Source organism: Phalacrocorax aristotelis, chromosome 3 (assembly GCF_949628215.1).
Source record: "Phalacrocorax aristotelis chromosome 3, bGulAri2.1, whole genome shotgun sequence".
Taxonomy (NCBI): domain Eukaryota; kingdom Metazoa; phylum Chordata; class Aves; order Suliformes; family Phalacrocoracidae; genus Phalacrocorax; species Phalacrocorax aristotelis.
Window position 1 is genome coordinate 119,835,533 of NC_134278.1, and position 17,595 is coordinate 119,853,127.

At 40.9% G+C, this 17,595-nt stretch overlaps 1 protein-coding gene across 5 annotated transcripts in view; it reads left to right on the forward strand.

Annotated features, from left to right (window-relative positions):
• Positions 1 to 1,484: 1,484 nt before the first annotated feature.
• Positions 1,485 to 17,595, forward strand: part of SMYD3 (SET and MYND domain containing 3) — a 425,447-nt gene continuing 409,336 nt past the window's right edge. For 3 of the 5 annotated variants that reach the window (XM_075089355.1, XM_075089356.1, XM_075089358.1), the window contains exon 1: positions 1,527 to 1,725. In XM_075089355.1, coding sequence (XP_074945456.1) covers positions 1,562 to 1,725 — 164 coding nt within the window. In that variant the 5' untranslated portion in view covers positions 1,527 to 1,561. Of the gene's footprint in view, positions 1,726 to 2,979; positions 2,999 to 17,595 lie in introns of those variants that run through there. The other 2 variants (XM_075089357.1, XM_075089359.1) reach the window with 2 other exon arrangements.

Here is a 17,595-nt window from a genome sequence, read left to right on the forward strand (position 1 = left end):
TTACGTGCCTTGACAGCTGCTCCTGTCCAGAATGTGTAATGCATTTCAAATAGCTGGGAAGTCCGACCTGTCTAGGTCAGTGGTTGACATATAAAAACACCATACTAATAACAGTGATTAATTCAGCTAAATGTAGTGAAGGGCTGAATTACCACTTATATTATGGCTACATATTCCAATACTTTTCAGAAAATTCAGACTCATGTTTCCAAAAACATCTGCGTTTGGCATTCAGTTAATCGCAATTGCTCAAAGACTCTGTTGAATGGCCCTCCTAGGCAGACCAGTCTATAAACTGTAGATGTAGATATTCAGAATCAGCTTTCCAGGCTCTTCTTACAGATGTTGAAATATCCAACACTGCATCAATGAAAATGTTTATGCTGTGTTTAAAAGCTTGTCTATACTAGAAAAGCCTCTATTACTACAGTTACGTTGTCATATCAATTGAAATGCAATGTCAGCCAAAAGTTGTTCTTGGACTTCTGTAGCTTATTTCACTGTACAGCTTTTGCCAAGCTGATGAAAGCCCCCTTCTTCAGGGATTCATACTTGGAGTTTTGCTAGCGTAGCTGGGCTCTCTAAGGTTGTGAATTTAAGTGTCATGATAATGAACTGAAAAGTTTATCACCTGCAATGAATGGGTTTACATACAATGAAGCTCCTGCTTGAGGTCTGACTTCTCTACGCTGGTTTCAATGCCACATCAATGAAGAAAAGTCACTGACAAACCCTTGGGCGTCAGTACAAAATCAGTATGATTTTCCCTTTGTGGTACATTGAAGGATGCAGCGGAGTTGCTGCGTTCATGTGCATCAGCCACCTAGTTGGAAGGGCTTTCTGGGCTGGGGCGGGCCCCACACGCCTGCGCAGTGGGGTCCTGGGGAAGTTCCCTTACGAAGCTGCGGGGACGCTTTCTCCACAGGTCCCCACGCTACTTTTACTTTTGTACGTACTTTCTTACACTTCTGTGTCAAGGTTGAGGCTGAGTCGGGATGGAAATGAAGCCGTAATGGTGCTGGACACGGCTGATGGGGCAGCTGGAACTTCCTACTGCTTCAGGTTGCTTCTGAGGCGGGACTGCTCAGTGGCGAGGTTGTGTGTCAGAGGGGTCCCCACCCTTGTGATTAATGAGGCTTATGATTAGACATTTTCTCACTGCCTCATTCACGTTTACAACAAGTCAATAAACCCACAGAGTTACAAAGTAACTGAAAAAACCTCCAACGTACTTCCTACTTGTGATTGGCCATAGAAATATCGATAACCACTTCGTTTAGCATCACAGGGTGATGCCTTAATGGAAACGTATCACTGACCCGCCGCTCCGGGCAAAGGGCCGCCCTCTGCCCGCAGCCTGCCAGGACAGGCGAGAGATCTGGTCTCACCCAGGAAAAACGGACACTGAAAAGGCCCGCTCAGCCCCTGCGGGCCGAGGGCGGCCGCCTCCTGTCCGCCGCGGGGGCGGCACCAGCCCTCAGTTAAGATGGCGGCGGCAGCGCCGCGTCACGTGGCGGACGGGCCCGCCCCGCGTTCTCTCTGTGGCGGCGCGGGCGGGAGGATGGAGCCGGCGGCACTGGAGCGGTTCCCCAGCCCGGGCAAGGGCAGCGGCCTCCGCTCCCGCCGGCGGGTGCGGCCCGGCGAGCTGCTCTACCGCGCCGAGCCCTTCGCCTACGTCGTCACCAAAGAGCAGCTGGGCCGCCTGTGCGAGCGCTGCCTGCGGAGGTACCGGCGGGCGGGCGGGTGGACACCGCAGCAGCCGCCTCTACCGCCGGCCCCGCCCGGCCAGCGCCGCCCCTTCCGCTGAGGCGGGGCAGCGCCGCCGCTCCGGGCTGGGGTCGGGCGGGGGGGGTGGGTGTGCCGGGTCCCGGCGGCCATGTGCCGCCTGAGGGAGCGAGCGGGCGGGGCTGAGGTGCGGGGCTCGCCGCTTCCTCCCGCTCTTTTTAGTGAGGGCCTTTTTTAAAAGGTGTTTCTGGCAGGGGCGTCCCTTCTCGGGCGCGGGAGGCTTGGGAAGCTCGGGCGGGGATTTCCTGGGCTGGCTGTCCGCCGCGGGCGGGCGTCGTTAGTGCCGGTGCTGGGCGGCGGGCTGGCGGTGACTGGAGGCGCCCTGCTGAACACTGCCGGTTGTGGTGGGGGTGAAGTTCTCACCCGCTGTAGCCCCGCAGGGAAACAGTCCGTATGACTGCGAGCGTGGCGCCGTTCCCGGCTGCGTAATGCTCGGCCGTGGGCTTTCGTAGAGGTGGCGGCAGCCGTTAGGCACCAGCCTTGGTGAGATGGGCGGCGTGAGGTGGCTGAGTTTCGGGCCGCCTGCGCGAGTTTGTCCTGTGTGAGGGGCATGTGGGTTTGAGGCAGGAGTTGAATAAATGCCTGCCTTCTTTCCCCAAATCCTTACAACTGAAAACTGACAAACCCACCATAACTGTGTTTGTTTAAAAAACAAAGCCCAATCAAAATGTTTTCTACCCGTTAGCAATTTTCCAGCCAGATAGATGGTGATAGACCTGTTTGTAGGAGATCTGTAGGTTAATACCTGAAACATTGGTAGGTAATCCAAAACCAGGTATAATTACCAAGACTTGAAGAAGAGAGACAATTCAATACTGCTAGCTTTTGCCTTTTTTTTTTTTCTTTTTGGAAGTATTTGATGTTTTGTTTATTGAAACATTCTCGGTGTTTTTCTTCGTGTCATTACAGGACCTCTCAGCTTCTGTTTAAAGAAACAATAATGTGATCCTCATTTTCCCAGAGAAAGTTTTGACAATGTGTTCCAGGTCACGCTTGGCATCTAACCCCAGTATATTAAAAAGACCAAAACCAAAAAAGTTTTTTAGGTCATATATTTGTGAAGTCTGACTTGTGACATCAGAGTCCTTTGGGGTGGTGGCTGCCTGTACCTTTTCAAGGTGTGAGAGGCTGCAGACTTCAGAAGACAGGCTGAGTGCAGCAACAGGTGGAATGAAACGGAAGTGTTTGGATATTGAAGTGTAACCAGGACAAGGTTGGTTGGGAGAAATAGTGGCGTTACCAACTGACACATCATGAAAGGTTATGCATTTGTGAGTTTGTCTTTTTTCTAAATAGTGATAACAGTTAAATAAGGAAGCTAAAAATATTTTTCCACCAATCTAGCTTCCATTGTAAAATGGACTGTGGCTAGATGGTGCTTATAGATCAAGACTGTCCAAACTGACTTTCTTCTTATTCGTGTAATTAAAGGCAGTGGCTTTTTACTCAATGGCATTTGTTATATTAGTGAGTGATACATATACCCGTACATGGTGAAGTACTGCTGAAGTGGGATGTGGAATCGAACTATTTAATGGATCTGGTTTTCATTTAATACACAGTGTGATCTTTGTTCAAAGCCAGATATCAGAAAAACAATTACCACTCATTTCCAGGTCTACAGATAAAAAGTCACATTGTCTACTACTGTTCCTTTTTTTTTCTCTGATCTTTAGGTGGCAGTACAGGAACACAAAAGAAAAAAGGTCTTGTGCTTGACATTGATTTAGCATTTTAGCAATCTTATTATATATAAAATTAATGTTTGAGGCTTCATACTCTGAAATGTCATTCTATACTTACTTTGTCTCTCAACTTGTAGTAGTAAATGTTGTTGGATGCAGCTTTTGGCTGTGTGAGAAGTGCTGGCTGAGCCAGAAGATGGGTAATGATGTGCAGAATATCTTATTTCTGGACTTGCTGCTGAGAGGCAGCAAGGTCTACCAGGATTTGGGGTCACAGACTTGCTGTAGTGCTGATGCTCCGGGACCGTGACTGTGTCTTTAACAGTGAGGGTCTGAAGTACCCAAGCAGGGTAAGGATGGCTGTTGAGGGCAGAGTTTGCTGCTCTGATTCAGAGTAGTTGTGCAGGAGTTTTGCTTAGTCTTATCTGAAGTGAATATTATTGTGGACTTAAAATACTGAAGCGTTATACGTATAGTTAGTGCATCTACAGGTAGAAGACTAACATCCCTTCTTTACCTTATTGGGCTGTTGCTACTATTTATGTAGTGAAGTAAAAATTTTTGGTCACTGTTATTATGTCTACCTTGTATGTAGACCAGATGGCAGATTTTGTTAACTGTCTCCCCTTTTGTGATTTCTTCTTACTTCAGAGATAATCCTGTATTTTCTAATGAATAGGTGCGTGTTGGTTTTTATAGAAGGCTGGGCTCAAATATTCTGCTATAGCTGATTTAATATGATAGTGTAGCTAGTTAAAAGTTATATGCCATTAGTAATTAAAAAAATACTGTCCTATTAGGATAGGATACTAATCCTAGTTAGGATAGTTGGGATACATAGTAAAGATGTGCTTGGAAATATAAATTTTGATAAAGAAGAAAAGTGTTTGTGTATTTCTGTGGAAGCAGTGTCTTGAGACAATACATGACGTTGTGTTGCATGATGGTACCCTCTTTGCGAAAGAGGATCTGCAGTGTTAGGGTCAGTGTCTGGCTGAAAACGTGCTGTTTGTGCTTTTATGGAAGTCTGACAAGATTTCGATGGCCAGCATCATCTTCCAACAGCTTACTGGGGAAAGCAACAGAAAAGATTCTTCCCCTCTTATTAACTCTTTTAAGTTTACATTTTCTGTATGGCTTCTTCCATGCTTTAATACCCCTTTTAAGGTGGGGTCAGTGGCAGTACAGCTCAGTACAGGTTTATGTAGCAGGGCTGGGGGGGTAAAAAAAGCTGTTTAATTTACAAACGTATTTTATTTTCTATTCTATTTTCCATTCTGCTGGACTTTGGTAAAGATGGTGAATAAAGCTAATTGCCAGTGATCCCCAGAGGCTTCCATCACCTTTCTCAGTTCTGGAAAGTGACTATTACACTTTATTTTTATTTATTCTCTATCCTTTACCTGGCTATCAGTTTATAAAATTACCTTTTTTCCAGTCCCTGTCAATCTACTGTCTCTACAATTATGTTATGTTCAGTGGGTTCACTTTATTCATACATGTGTTGAAACCCTCACAGAACTTGGGCAAGTTAGAAAAGGAGACTGTCCTTTCATGTGAGCTATGCTTGCTCTTTCCTTGTAGATTCCATTCATCCAGGTGATTAATGGTCTTACTCTTGATTATAGTCTTTATTGTCTTGCCAGGGTCAGAAGCAGGCTTGCAGTTAGTATAGGCAAGTGGGTGTGATGATTGATTTTTTTTTTTCCTTAAAAAGGCAAAATACTCCTAACACTGGAATGCTTGAGTTGCTTATAAGTTTAAAGGTCTGCTGTTACAGCTGCTACTACATGAGATTATAAATGATATCTGAATAGATCAGAAAATACTGATATTCTCAACTTGCTATGCAAAATTTTAACTTAAAAGGAAAACACTTGTTTGACCTTGAATTTTTCTGCCGTTAATTGGTCCTATTTTTAATATTTTTTGTTTAATTTTATGGTTTATTAGAATTTGCTTTTATGTAGCTGATGAGATTAGAAGTTCCGTTAAAATCTGGATATAGCCAGGTACTTCTCAATTTAACAAAATAATCCTAGGTCAGTACTGACTTTTAATACAGGACAATTTAACATTGCAAAGTTTGCTTGCACATGCTGATTTATCAGGCTGTCCATTTTATCTGGTCGTGTTACTCAGTTTGCTCAGCTTGTTAAATCTTTACATAGCCTTTAAAGATGATTATCCGATAAGTGAATGCAGGAGTGGCATCTTGGTGCTTGGCAGTTCTCTTCCTCCCTGTATTCGATGTTCTATTGGCTATTAATCCCTGCCCATTGACTTTCCTGCAAGGTATGTGGCAGTGATGGCATTGCTTGGTCTGAGTTTTTGATTTTGAATTGAAAATATACCCAGTCTGTTATGGAATGGGAGTCAAAATGAGGGCGAAAGTCAATTATGCCTTTGGTGTTTGCTTTTTATGGAATGTTTCTGTGATGGTTGTATTTACAAGAATCTACTGCAAGAAAACTTAAGTCCTGGTTGACACTTGGGAACAAGCAAACGAACTCTCTAGTATCTGTGTCTCAGACAAAGTAGGAAAAGGAGGTAATAGTAGCCTGTTTCCAAATGCTATACTACTTATGCCTTTAAAGGAGAAGGATGCTTAAGAAAAGTGACTATTTGAGCATAGGTAGCGTACAACATTATAGACTATGAAATAAAAGACAAGCATTTCTTGTCTGGGTAAGATGAGAGGTTCAGACTCTGGTAATGGAATAAGGGGAAGTATGGATGTGGCTTTGTGTGGAAGTATGTATGTGGTTTTATGTGACTGCAGCTTTTGTAAACATATCGAGAGAGAGAAAAAACATCTAAGTTGCATCTAAGTTAGGACTGTAGGTAAACTAGCCATGGCAGCAGACACTACTGCAGTATGGGAAGCATAACCAAGAATTTGGTAAATAGTTGGACAATGACAAAGTGCTAAACGCAGGCCAGCAAGTGTATGCTCCTTCCTTTGCCTCACCTGGCTTAAAAATATCCAAATGGATACAACTTTACAGTCAGTACTGTGTCTTCAGTACAGACATGCTCTTAAATTAGCTGCTGGTTTGTATTATTATTCATTATCATCATAATGAAAGTTGGCATACCATTGTTAAAGTATGGAGTACCTAGGTTAATGGCACCCTGAAGGTACAAAAATGCCATTATGTTATAACCACAATGTGGAATATTTTAAGTAGATAGAAGCAGGGTTTGATTCAGAAAGAGACTGACGAGGGGGATGGTTGTGATTTGTGTGATCCTTCATACCACTGTGACCCTGGCTTGGACTAGTGCAGCTTTGCCAGAGGACAGCTAGCCCTTAACCCTCCTTGTGTACCTCTTTCACCTGCAATTGTGAGGTTGAGAGAGGAGAGGAGCTGTTTATTTTGGCTTTTTGGTAATGGGGATTTCCCCATGAAGGTGCTGTCATTCACCAACAAAGCTAAGACACTTCCTTAAGCACCAAAGAGAGCGTCTCCGTTAGCAGAACCTGAATTCTGCTGAAATTTAGCATATATGAGATTTAGGTAATGCATGAGGCTATAAAATCTACACTGTCTCCTCATTTATCTCTGAAAAATACTTCTGTTGCTGGTTAATATAGAGATGGCTTTTACCCTATGCTGGCTTCTTGAAAATATACTGTTTTGTTGCTCTAGGTGTTCCTGGAATACTTGTGTTCTGTTCTATAGGAATACTGAAATGTGGGAAACGACTGATGATACATTCTTTGATTGTGAACTTTCAATGAATTCTCATCAAATGAAGATTGTTAAGTATTATAGTTATATTTTTTTAGATATAGACAATACCCCCATTTTATAGTTTGCTTATATTAAAAACTTTGTTGTTTTGTAGGCTGTTGTGTTTCCATGATTGTTAACAGACTGGAATAACAAGGTTTTAACATTCCTTAAACTTTCATTCCTTTATGTGGTAAATCTAAGATTATTCTTTTTTTATAAATAAAACTTGGTCAGCATGACTTGGTGCCATGAGTTCATTGGTAATAACATTTTTACGATGTGAGTATGGTGTGTTTTGTGTCCCTTCAGTGACAGTCAAAGTTCCAGACAGATTTCCAGTAGTTTTCAAGATGCATAACCTCGTATGAAGTAAAGGAATCTAAACAAATTATATCTGATTAGTAGTAATCACAGTGTCAAAACAGTGTGACTATCAGGAGCAGGTATGGTTTTGTGCTTCCAAGATAGGATAATCCTGGGAATTATGTGCTATAACTTGATGTAGCATTTCTGACTAATCAGGAGTGCAACTGCAGTGCTCTTGTCTGTTGATAGATCTGGTTTTGTGTGAAGTAAGGGCAAAGGATGTGAAACAACATTGTATGTGAGACATGAGCTATACAAAGTACAGAATTTCAGGTTCCATGTATATGTGTGAGAATGTTTCTCAAGACCTGAGAAATGGCACACCACCACCAGCAGCAGTGTAGCTTCTCTGTAGCTGAAGGACTAATAACATAAAGTATTATTTTCCTAAGAAGATACTCCCCCTCCCCCATGTCATCTTACCACGACAGTGAAGGTTCAAGCAACCTTACAAAGAGCAGGATAGAAATGCTTTTTTCTGTCCTCATACCAGCTGGAGCTATAGGAGCAGTGGCTTCCAGCCTGCTGTCCCGTGCTGCCAGCAAGATATTCTGCAAGCGACAGTAAAGAGAATAGACTATTGACTGTACTTTCCTGCAGTATTTCCTCCAGAGAAGGCCCTGAACTTTCTTGTCTAGAGGAATAAAGCCTGTAGCAGAAATGGCACTTGCAGATTCCATCTCCCTTCTGCTCAGAGTCAGGGTGAAGGTGGGGAAGGAGGAAGCTGTGGCATTCAGGATAGTATTCATACTGAGTTGTCCTGGCTTACCTGTTGATTTGGTTTGTTTCCCTCACAGGACCCTTTAGGGTGGTCAGGAGTTTTCTGTGTTCCTGTTAGGAATATCCCTTTGTAGGTGTTTTCCTCGACTGACTATTTCTTTCACTTGGAGATCTTTTTTGGGGGAATGTAATTCAGGTTCTGTTTGCTGTAAACTCTCTCCACTGTGCAATATTTCAGGCCTCACTCCATGCCTCCTTACTGCTTTGGATGCTCTGGGCTTGCTTTAGGCAAGCTGTGGGTCTTTGGCCATCTCCTCCTTCCCTTCTTCCCTCTGCCTTGCAGCCTCAAGGCTGCTGTTAATGCCTTCTGCTGCCAAGCTGGTTTTGTCCCTGTTAATAATAGACAAAACAGAAAAGGGAGAGGCATTGTTTAAAAGAAAATTCTCCCAGGTCAAATGTTTATAGGCATGTCTGTCATTTATGGAAAATGAAAATTTTAAGTTTAATAAATAAGTTTAGGCATGCTAGAAAGGTCCCTCAAGGCCTTTCTGTGTTGTGATTTTGTGTTTACAATTTCTGTGCTTATACTCGTCTGTAATTTGAAAGGTATTGTATCAAAATTGGTGTCTTGTCAAGCGGTGGCTGACAATTTAAGTTCTAGTCATCTTTCAAATGCTTCTGAATTTAGGCTTTACTGTGTATGTGCAATCCACACCTGATACTGTATTTCCTTTCCGCATAGTGCAGTCCATAATATTAATGTTTTAAAATATTAATGTTCTGCATGAAAATTCTTTGCTTGTGGTAAACGGCAACGCCATGGAAATAAGTTTTTGAATTGGATTATCTTTAGTATTCATTTTCTTAGGGTGAATTATAATTGTGCAAGTACAAAATTAAAATTAGCGCTACAAGGGAAAACATAAGTCATTAAAATATGGGTAACTTCTAGCTAATGTAGTATGTAATAACACAATTAGTTTCAGATATCTCCTGAGAAAGTTTTTGATTTTCATAAGTTGCTGAAAGTTTTACAGGGCATTAGGGAATTTATTGCTTAAATTCTTTAGGAACTATTAATGATATCTTGTCCATAGGCATTGGAGTTTGTTAATTGTTAGTGGTTGCTTCCATTGTGGCTGTACTCAAGCCACTATGTGCTTTTGGCTGCGTGGTATATGGGATGATGTGGTTTTCTCTTGAAGCATCTACAGTCGTCTTCAGAACCAGTTGCAACAGCTGTTTTGAATTATTCAAAATTATATAGGTGAGGCTCATAGAATTTTTGGCATGTCTCTCTACTCCCCCCATTCATGTTTTGAAGTGGGGCATGGGTCTGCATGACAGCCTACCTGATATCCTGGCTAGAAGCTGCTGAAAGGGCATATTATTATTATGGCTCCCCCGAGTCCCTGCTCTGCTTCCTGCATGCTCCTGCTTCTCATTTGGCAGCTTTGCTGCTCATCTGACCTGTGATACACTGGTGCAGGGGATAAGCTGGCAGAAAACATACTTTACCAAAATGTAAAAATCTTTCAGTGCCCTTGAATCGAATTATTGCTGGGGGGAGAGAGGAGCGGAAGTGGCCATTGAAAGGATGGGTCAAGGTCAGACAGTCAGGGCTGTGCCTTCTGGTGGTAGCTAGCCTTTAGGCTGCTGTAGCTAAAAATAAAACTTTAAAAAGGGCATTTAGGGGAATTTCTAAGGTCTTATGAGTGTCTTCAGAAGAAGCAGGGCCTTCAGGAGTGCAGGATCAACTGGCTTGTTAGTGTGGAGGAGGATATTTTTCTGCCTTGTAGCCTGGGTCAATCCTGGGCAACCAGGCTCTACATCCCTTTACCCAACTGTGTTTCTGCCATGTTTTACTCTCCCGGAAGCATTTCCTACCATTGGTTGCAGTTTAGTAGAAGAAACAATGCAGCCATTTTCAGTTGTTTCTTACCACAAAGAAAATTTATTTTTAGCTGATATCTTGGTTACATAGGAGTGTCTTGACTTTTCTGGCTTTACTTTCATTGCGGATTTTACTTATTTTAGGATCTGCTTAGTTCCTGCAATCCTAACTTTCACAGTGTGCCTCTGTGGCTGAATGGGAGATTTTATTTGGAGGACAAGGTAAAATTTTCAATCATTCTCAAGGGCGTCCTGATGACTATAGGGTCGGCGCCATGTGGGATATTTGGTTGAGCACCAGTGTTAACTATGGTTAGCATAGTTCCTATGCAAACTCAAGCTGTAATCCCCTGTTCATGCAATATTTAGCTTTCCTGTTTATCATCTTAGCTACTAGCTAAGACTGCTCAAGCTGAAGTGAAATTAAAGATAATATTTTTTTTTTAAAACTAAACTATCTTCTTGGCCTCTGAGTATCGAGCACCTGATCCTGCACTCAATAGGTAGGAAATACAACTTTTGGCTTCACTGGGGAGGGCTTGCCTGCCGCATTCATGTAGGGTTTGTGCACTGTCTGCATAATCAGATTTCAGCATTCAAAGGAAAAAAGCCAGCAAGTGTGTTGAGAAGGGCTTCTTAGTAGGGTGTGATTGGGGGTGGTTGTGACGTAGAAGTGCAGAAAAGGAACAAAAGATCATCACCGAAAAAGAAGAGGGAGTAAAAACACTCTCATAACTGTAAGCCCTTTCTTACATGCAAATGAATGTGTCTCATTCATACAATTTAATTCAAATGGCTCATTAAACTGCTAGGAGTGTGGCTGGTGACCTGAAAAGACAACGTCTGTGGTGGTGGCATTCTTGGTAGTGGAAGGATCATGGTAGAATAAGGGGAGAGAAATTGAGACAAGACGTTTGGTGAAGCATTGCCCTCAAAGAGGAAAGGTTTGTCTCAGGAAATGTTGAGCATGAAATAAACTATGTATGTTTCCTCATCTTTGTTCGGTGTATTTCATGCTTCTCAAAGGCCAGAAACTTGTTTTTATTTATTTGTCAAGAAAAGCTTGAAAGCAGCTTGCTTTAACATGAAGGTTCAAACTGGAGTGCTGTCTTGTTAGTTGGTGTGTAAGCTTTTGGTTTGTGGCTTTTTTTAAGTACTTCTCCCTGATAAGATGAACTATAGCACCTCTTCTTTTTCCTGCTGTAGTCTGGCTGAAATAGAGCTTGCAGCTCTTTCTGAGATAAGTGGTGTACAGAGGAACATTTGCTGTGTATAAAAGTATATTTAACAAATTTTACCTCTTCCATTTCTATGCAACTTGTCTGCGTGTGAGGAGTAAATTCAAGTACTGCCTTGCAGGTCATTATGCTAGGAATCTTTACTGAGTATTGTATGGGATGAGAAAAGTTTGTGCCAGGCTAGTGTACTGCAGTTTAATTGCCTCTGAAAAAATTGAGATTTTTTTTATCAAACACTAGATCCAGATATTCTAAATGTTGGGTGAATATTGATGTGGGTCTGTACTTTGTGTAGCTTGCTTAGATTTTTGTGGTGCATGAACTGCAAGTCCTCTAGCTGTTGAAAGTATTTTATTCCAGATTTCTGAAGAAGGAAAAACAGCCTGAAAGATTAAAAGAAAAATTGAAGTGGCACAGAAAACCACTTCAGAGATTTAGGTTCATAAGTGTTGTTTTAGCAAATGAGACTGGCTATTCAGCTATTTACAAATTTTATCCACTTGTCATATTAAAACCATCTTATTAGTTGATACTGCTGTACAACAGATGGAATAGCTGTGGAAATAATTTCTTGAAATACTGTATGAAACTCAACATGTGATGATAGATTTATCTGAATTTTTTGCCCCAGGAGAAAAGGCTACGCAGTAATCCACACAAGATAGATATGACATCAGGTGTAAAACCAATATAGCAATGAAATGCATTTTATCTTTAATAAAATATGTTACAGAATTATGTTATTTTTTTGTAAAAACAGTAGCTTTGGTTTTATTCCCCAAAACAAGCACAGAATAGTATCTTGTACTCTAAGAACGTCCCTTTCTGTGGCTGAGACAGTGGATGGGTTGTGCTGATGAGCACTAAAAAGAGTGACAGGTCAGGCATAATAATAGCAAGAGAGTTATAAAGGCTCTTAGCAACCCAGTTACTGGAACAAGTTATTCTCGCCAGTTCTAATAGATACCCAGCATTTTGCTGGATAGACAGTCAGTCTGTACGTTGCTCATACGTGGGTTTTGCTGCCACTTAATAGCCTTTGCCACTTTGGCAGTCAGTTTGATTGAACTGCACTAACTAGTTTATGTGGTTAGTGCCTTATTTTGTGTTCTGATAAGTCAAAGCAACTTAAATTAGGTTTTTAATAAAACTCTATAAGGAGTGCAGCCATGCTGAGCATTGTATGCAAAACAAGTAGACCCCTCCAGAGACTTTGTGGACTCCCCTTTCTCCTGAAAAGTCTGCTGGCTGGAGAATCCTGGTTCCATATTTGTAGAATATAACACATGCTGGATTGATTTGTGCTGAGTTCATGCCCCTTACAGAATTTAGGATTAAAAATAAACAAACACATGGGAGGTGGTGAATGTGTTTGTGCTGAGATATATGTTCAACTAACTTGTCATTGATTAGGAAGTTACTGGACTTATCAAGACCTAAGTTGTTTTTTTTATGGTGTTTGTTTTATTCAGGTTTCAGGAAAGGTTTACCCTTCTGTTCTTGTTCACTGCCTTTATAGGAATTCCCTTTGCAATAATACATGTCACTTTACTTATGTTTTTATCTGAAGAGGCTGTTGTAAGACTTCTCACTTTGTTAGGGTTGGTTGTAATTTTCCTCCCTTTCTGCCACCAGGCGAAGCCTTCGTAAACAATCTTCAAAACACAACTTGGAATAGGGGGTCAATGGAAGCAAAGAATGGCAGTGCTGAGCTCCTTTTTAATTTGTCTTGCTTATGTATAAAACTGAAGATATTCTTAGCTGATGGGTACGTTTTAATGCATGTATAAGGAACGCAAGAGATGAAGGATGACCTTGTAGTTCAGATACGTAATTGGAGGATTAGAGCCCTTGTTTTGTCACTGGCTTCATCTGTGAAATTGAGTAAGGTCTTTCGTTGCTTACCTATTTAAGAGAGATTTGAAATTTATTACATCTACCCATATACTTAGAAGTTGTTGATAGCATGTAAAATAGAAAATATTTTAATTATATGTTTGCATTTAACCTTGGGGGCAATACTTGACCTTAGCCCACTTGAACATCTTAAAAAATTATTATAGGCAGCAGAAGGCATATCTGCTATAAACCATGAGGAAAAAGTCCAACACCAACAGGTTTATATATATATTTAGAATTAACACAGCTTTTTAAAATTGCTAAAATATGTCCTAATTCTGCCAAAGCCGAAAGCTTTGCCATGCAAAACTTTATGGCCTGTGCAGTTTGCCAGATCAGAATATTCTGGTGCTAGATCATACAATGGCTTCTTCCAGCTGTCCTTGTGAAATTTGCTTGTCCCTGGGCCAAGAAAATAAGTGTACATGTCGGGGAAAAAAAAGCAGCTTAACTGATACCATAGAGAAACAGAAAAGGGGCCAGTGGAATCTGAATTACAACAGACTAAAGAAAAGGTCAGTGTGAAAAACTGTTTACCTGAGATGGGCTCAGGAGACATAACCTAGAGAGCTGCTCTAAGCAGAAGCGATATTAAATATTTCTGGGAAAAACTGATTGTAAAAGAAGAACATGTCAGTTTTTCAAAGTACTGGTCTGCCATGGATGATATTGCAATGTAAATCACTTACCAAATCAAAGAGAGAATTTAGTGGATGGATGCTGAGATAACAACATATATATGGTATGAAATGTTATGAAACATGCTTTCTGATTCTTGCATGCATGTGTAAAAATTTCAGAGAGATTTTGAAAGGTGAGACCTACAGTCTGTATTTTCCCTGGAAAGTCACAAGGCTGTGGCCCCTCTGCGTGACTCATGGGAACATTTAAAAGAATGAAGGGAAGCGGAAAATCCAGGTCTGGGAAGAGATAACTTTTCTACAAGATTTGCGTTTCCCGAAGTTGAGAAACATCTTAAGGAGAAGATAAGTGCTTTTTAAATGAACAGGAATTCTTAATGGAAAAGATATCTAGGAACTTTTATGCAGACCAATGTGGAGGGAACTGGATTTTGGGCTGGGCAGTAGAAAGTTGTGTCTTTGTATTTGGCAGGGAGAGCTGTGGGCTGGAAGCATGTAGCTGGAGAGCCTGGGGCCATTTGCATGGTGGCATCGGGGTGGTTATGCTGCCTGGTGGTGGAAGAGCACGTAGGTATCATGGTCCGTACCAATTAATGTGTATGTTCCTTATAATTCTGAATATCCTGTTGCAGAGGGGTTTTTTTTTAGCCTCTTATCTTGTTCCTGAGTGTCAGGGGGAATTGAATTATTAAAGGACACATTCTACTTGTGAACAGGTTGCTCTCAGCAATGTCAGTGTTTCATGTGCACAGAATACAGTGATGTTTGGCTTTCTGTTGGGAGGAGCTGGTGTATGGCTCTGGTCACTTCTTCTGCAGTGTTCTTTCCCTTATTAATCTGCTTTGAGGCAGATGAAATAATTTACAGAACTCTCAAGTGCTTCAGAAATAGCTATGGAGCCAAATTCCTTGTCCTTAGAGCTTGCCTTGGGAGTTGTGACTTCGGGAATTCATCTGTTCAGAACAACTGTGCTGTAGCCTTACTAATTTTTAATTTTCATATCTTCTTTTTAACCTCTCCCCATGGAGTTTTATAAGCTGTAACTGTCTGTACACATACTATTTTATGACCCTTGTAGTAAGGGCTGATTGTGAAGGACGTATTTGGCACTCATTCTCATATGTTTGTATAGGCTTTAATTAGTACATTAATTTCTTCTAAAAAGTACTTTACTAATAGCTGTTTGTTATTAATTGAAAGATTATGCTTGCTTTTCTGCTTGGTAGCACATAAGGATTCAGTATCAGTTTTAAAAACTGCATTTGTTGGGATATCTCAATGTTGATCCTTTTTACAGCCGGAAGGTAATGGCATTTTTAAATATTCATTTTATTTTCCAGATACAAAGTCACCTGCACTGTGTGTTTACCTCTCTCCCTTTTGCTGTAAATTCTTTGAGGCATGAAATAGCTTGCTAGTTGTCTCATGTTCAGAAGTTAATGAATGGTTATCAGTTCACTGCAGATAATAACTTGGCTACAAACCGTAATGCATGCACAAGCTCTTGTGTAGAATTTTTGCCTTAAGACAACGTTTAATCGGTGGTTGTAGGTTTCTTAATGTCATCCCAGGCTGTGCTTTCCCCCGGCTGTCCGCAACACAGATTTCCTCCTCCCCTGCCATCCTGCCCCATTCTGTGAGCAGATGAGGTTAGAAACTTTTCACAGCTTTGAAATGCTTCCAATTTTGCTACAAACTTCTAGTAGAACAGGTGTTTTGGCTTTATCTTGTGATGAGTCCTTAGTATTCCTTCTGACTGATGGAAATAAATGACCTCTAGTTTTTCCCAGGCTTGTACTTATGAAGTTAAGTCTGTCCTTGACGTGTGCATCTTGTTTACTGCTGCTGGACATGTGAGTTCACAATCAGGAACAACAAAACCTCTGTGGACTGACTTCTGCAATTATCTCCTGTCAGAATTTGTGGTAAAGAGAGAAAAGGGTTTTCATTTTTTTTGAACTCATATATCTCCTAGAATTAGTAATTTCCAAAAGTGCATTTTTTGTTCATGTGTTTTATTTTTATGTACATGTATGCTGTTTATGCAATAAAGCAGCTGGATTAATTTTAATTGGAAAAAACAGTATGTTACCTTAAACTTATCTTCTGGCTGAAATAAATAGAAAGTTATGTTTTAAGAATCTCTAATTTAGTTCTTAGATTTGAGAAGTTATTTCACCACCAACTTTAGATTAAATTAACTTTAAAAATCCATTAATTCTCCTTGATTTTTTTTCTTTGCCAGTTACTGAGGATATATTTAACAAATAAATATAGTGTGAATTTGGCGAAACAAATTTTATTATAGCAGTAAGGTTACTGCTGGCACTGTGTACTACAAGGTAATACAGTGGTGGTAGGCCATCAAGTCAGTCTTTCTTAATGAGATTTACCACAAAGCTTTGTATGGTAATGGTTTCAGTGTCAGGCTTTTGGAGGAATCCTTCACAGAAAGAATCTATTTTATTCTATTTTTAAAATGTCAGAGCAGATACTGGAAAAAAGTTTACAACATGTACACCATTTATTTTTTCTTGCTTCACATTAGTCTTTTAATCCACTTAGCATAACTGTGTGTTGACAAAGCCTCACTGACAGAAAGTTGACTCTCATTTTATGTCTAAAGTAAGCATAAACATTATATGTTGATGTGATTGTAGTTCCTATAGCACTGTCCATGAGGAGTGATGTTTTCCAATTATGCAGTTAATTCCCTAGCCTATTTCAGCAGCAGGCTTAATTGAAAGCAAATCTCCCTCCTCCCCATGCTGAAAGACTGTAAGCTTCCTAATTATGCTGCGGGGTAGGGGGATGTCAGTGCATCTGCTCTTCCTGTGCTTTGCTTTAAACACCCAAAGAGTGGTATTTAGGTGGTGCTAAGGTAGATATTTCTGGGTGCTCTGGATCTCCACGGTTTGTTTCTGGGTTACATGCTACAAGCAGAGCCTGACCCTGAGCATCTTCAGGACTCTGGTTCCTTTCCAGCACTTGCACCCTGCAGCAGCTGCTGGGGCTTCACCCGTGGCCAAGGCCCTCTGGGGCTTGTTTTTTCGGGGTGCTCCAGGGCCAAAGAGTTCCCTTAGGGAGGGCTGATGTGTCCTGGTTTGTCATGTAAACAAAGCTGTTTTCCCAGGTTGATAAATTTTTCCAGGATGTGTTGCTTTAGTGAGGTGAACGCAGGTAGCAGCAGCCCAGGGAACGAACATCCAAGAGGATCAATGCAGTTTGAAGAGGAAGTAAACGGACATGATTTTGATATGCGCTATTAAAAACAGTCTCTTGTGTACTGCTTTACAAGATGCTAATCTGAAACGACATTAGGTTACTGGAAAGAAACAAGAAATTTCACCACATGAAATATGGTAGTGTCTACTGATTCATATGCTGATGTGAGGGTAGGAGGAGTCATGCTTTTATTTCCAGACTGGCTTTTTTGTATGATTGTTTTCCAGCGCTTAAATATTCTATATGTGAGGAGAGGTTGTTTTTTTTTTTATTTTTTTTTAATCTGGGAATATAGTCAACAGAAAATTAACATGACTAAAATAAGAAAAATGCAAAGAATAGGAAAAATTTGGTTTTATAACCGGAAATGAAGTTGAAATGTGTGTGTGTGTCTGTGTAAGCC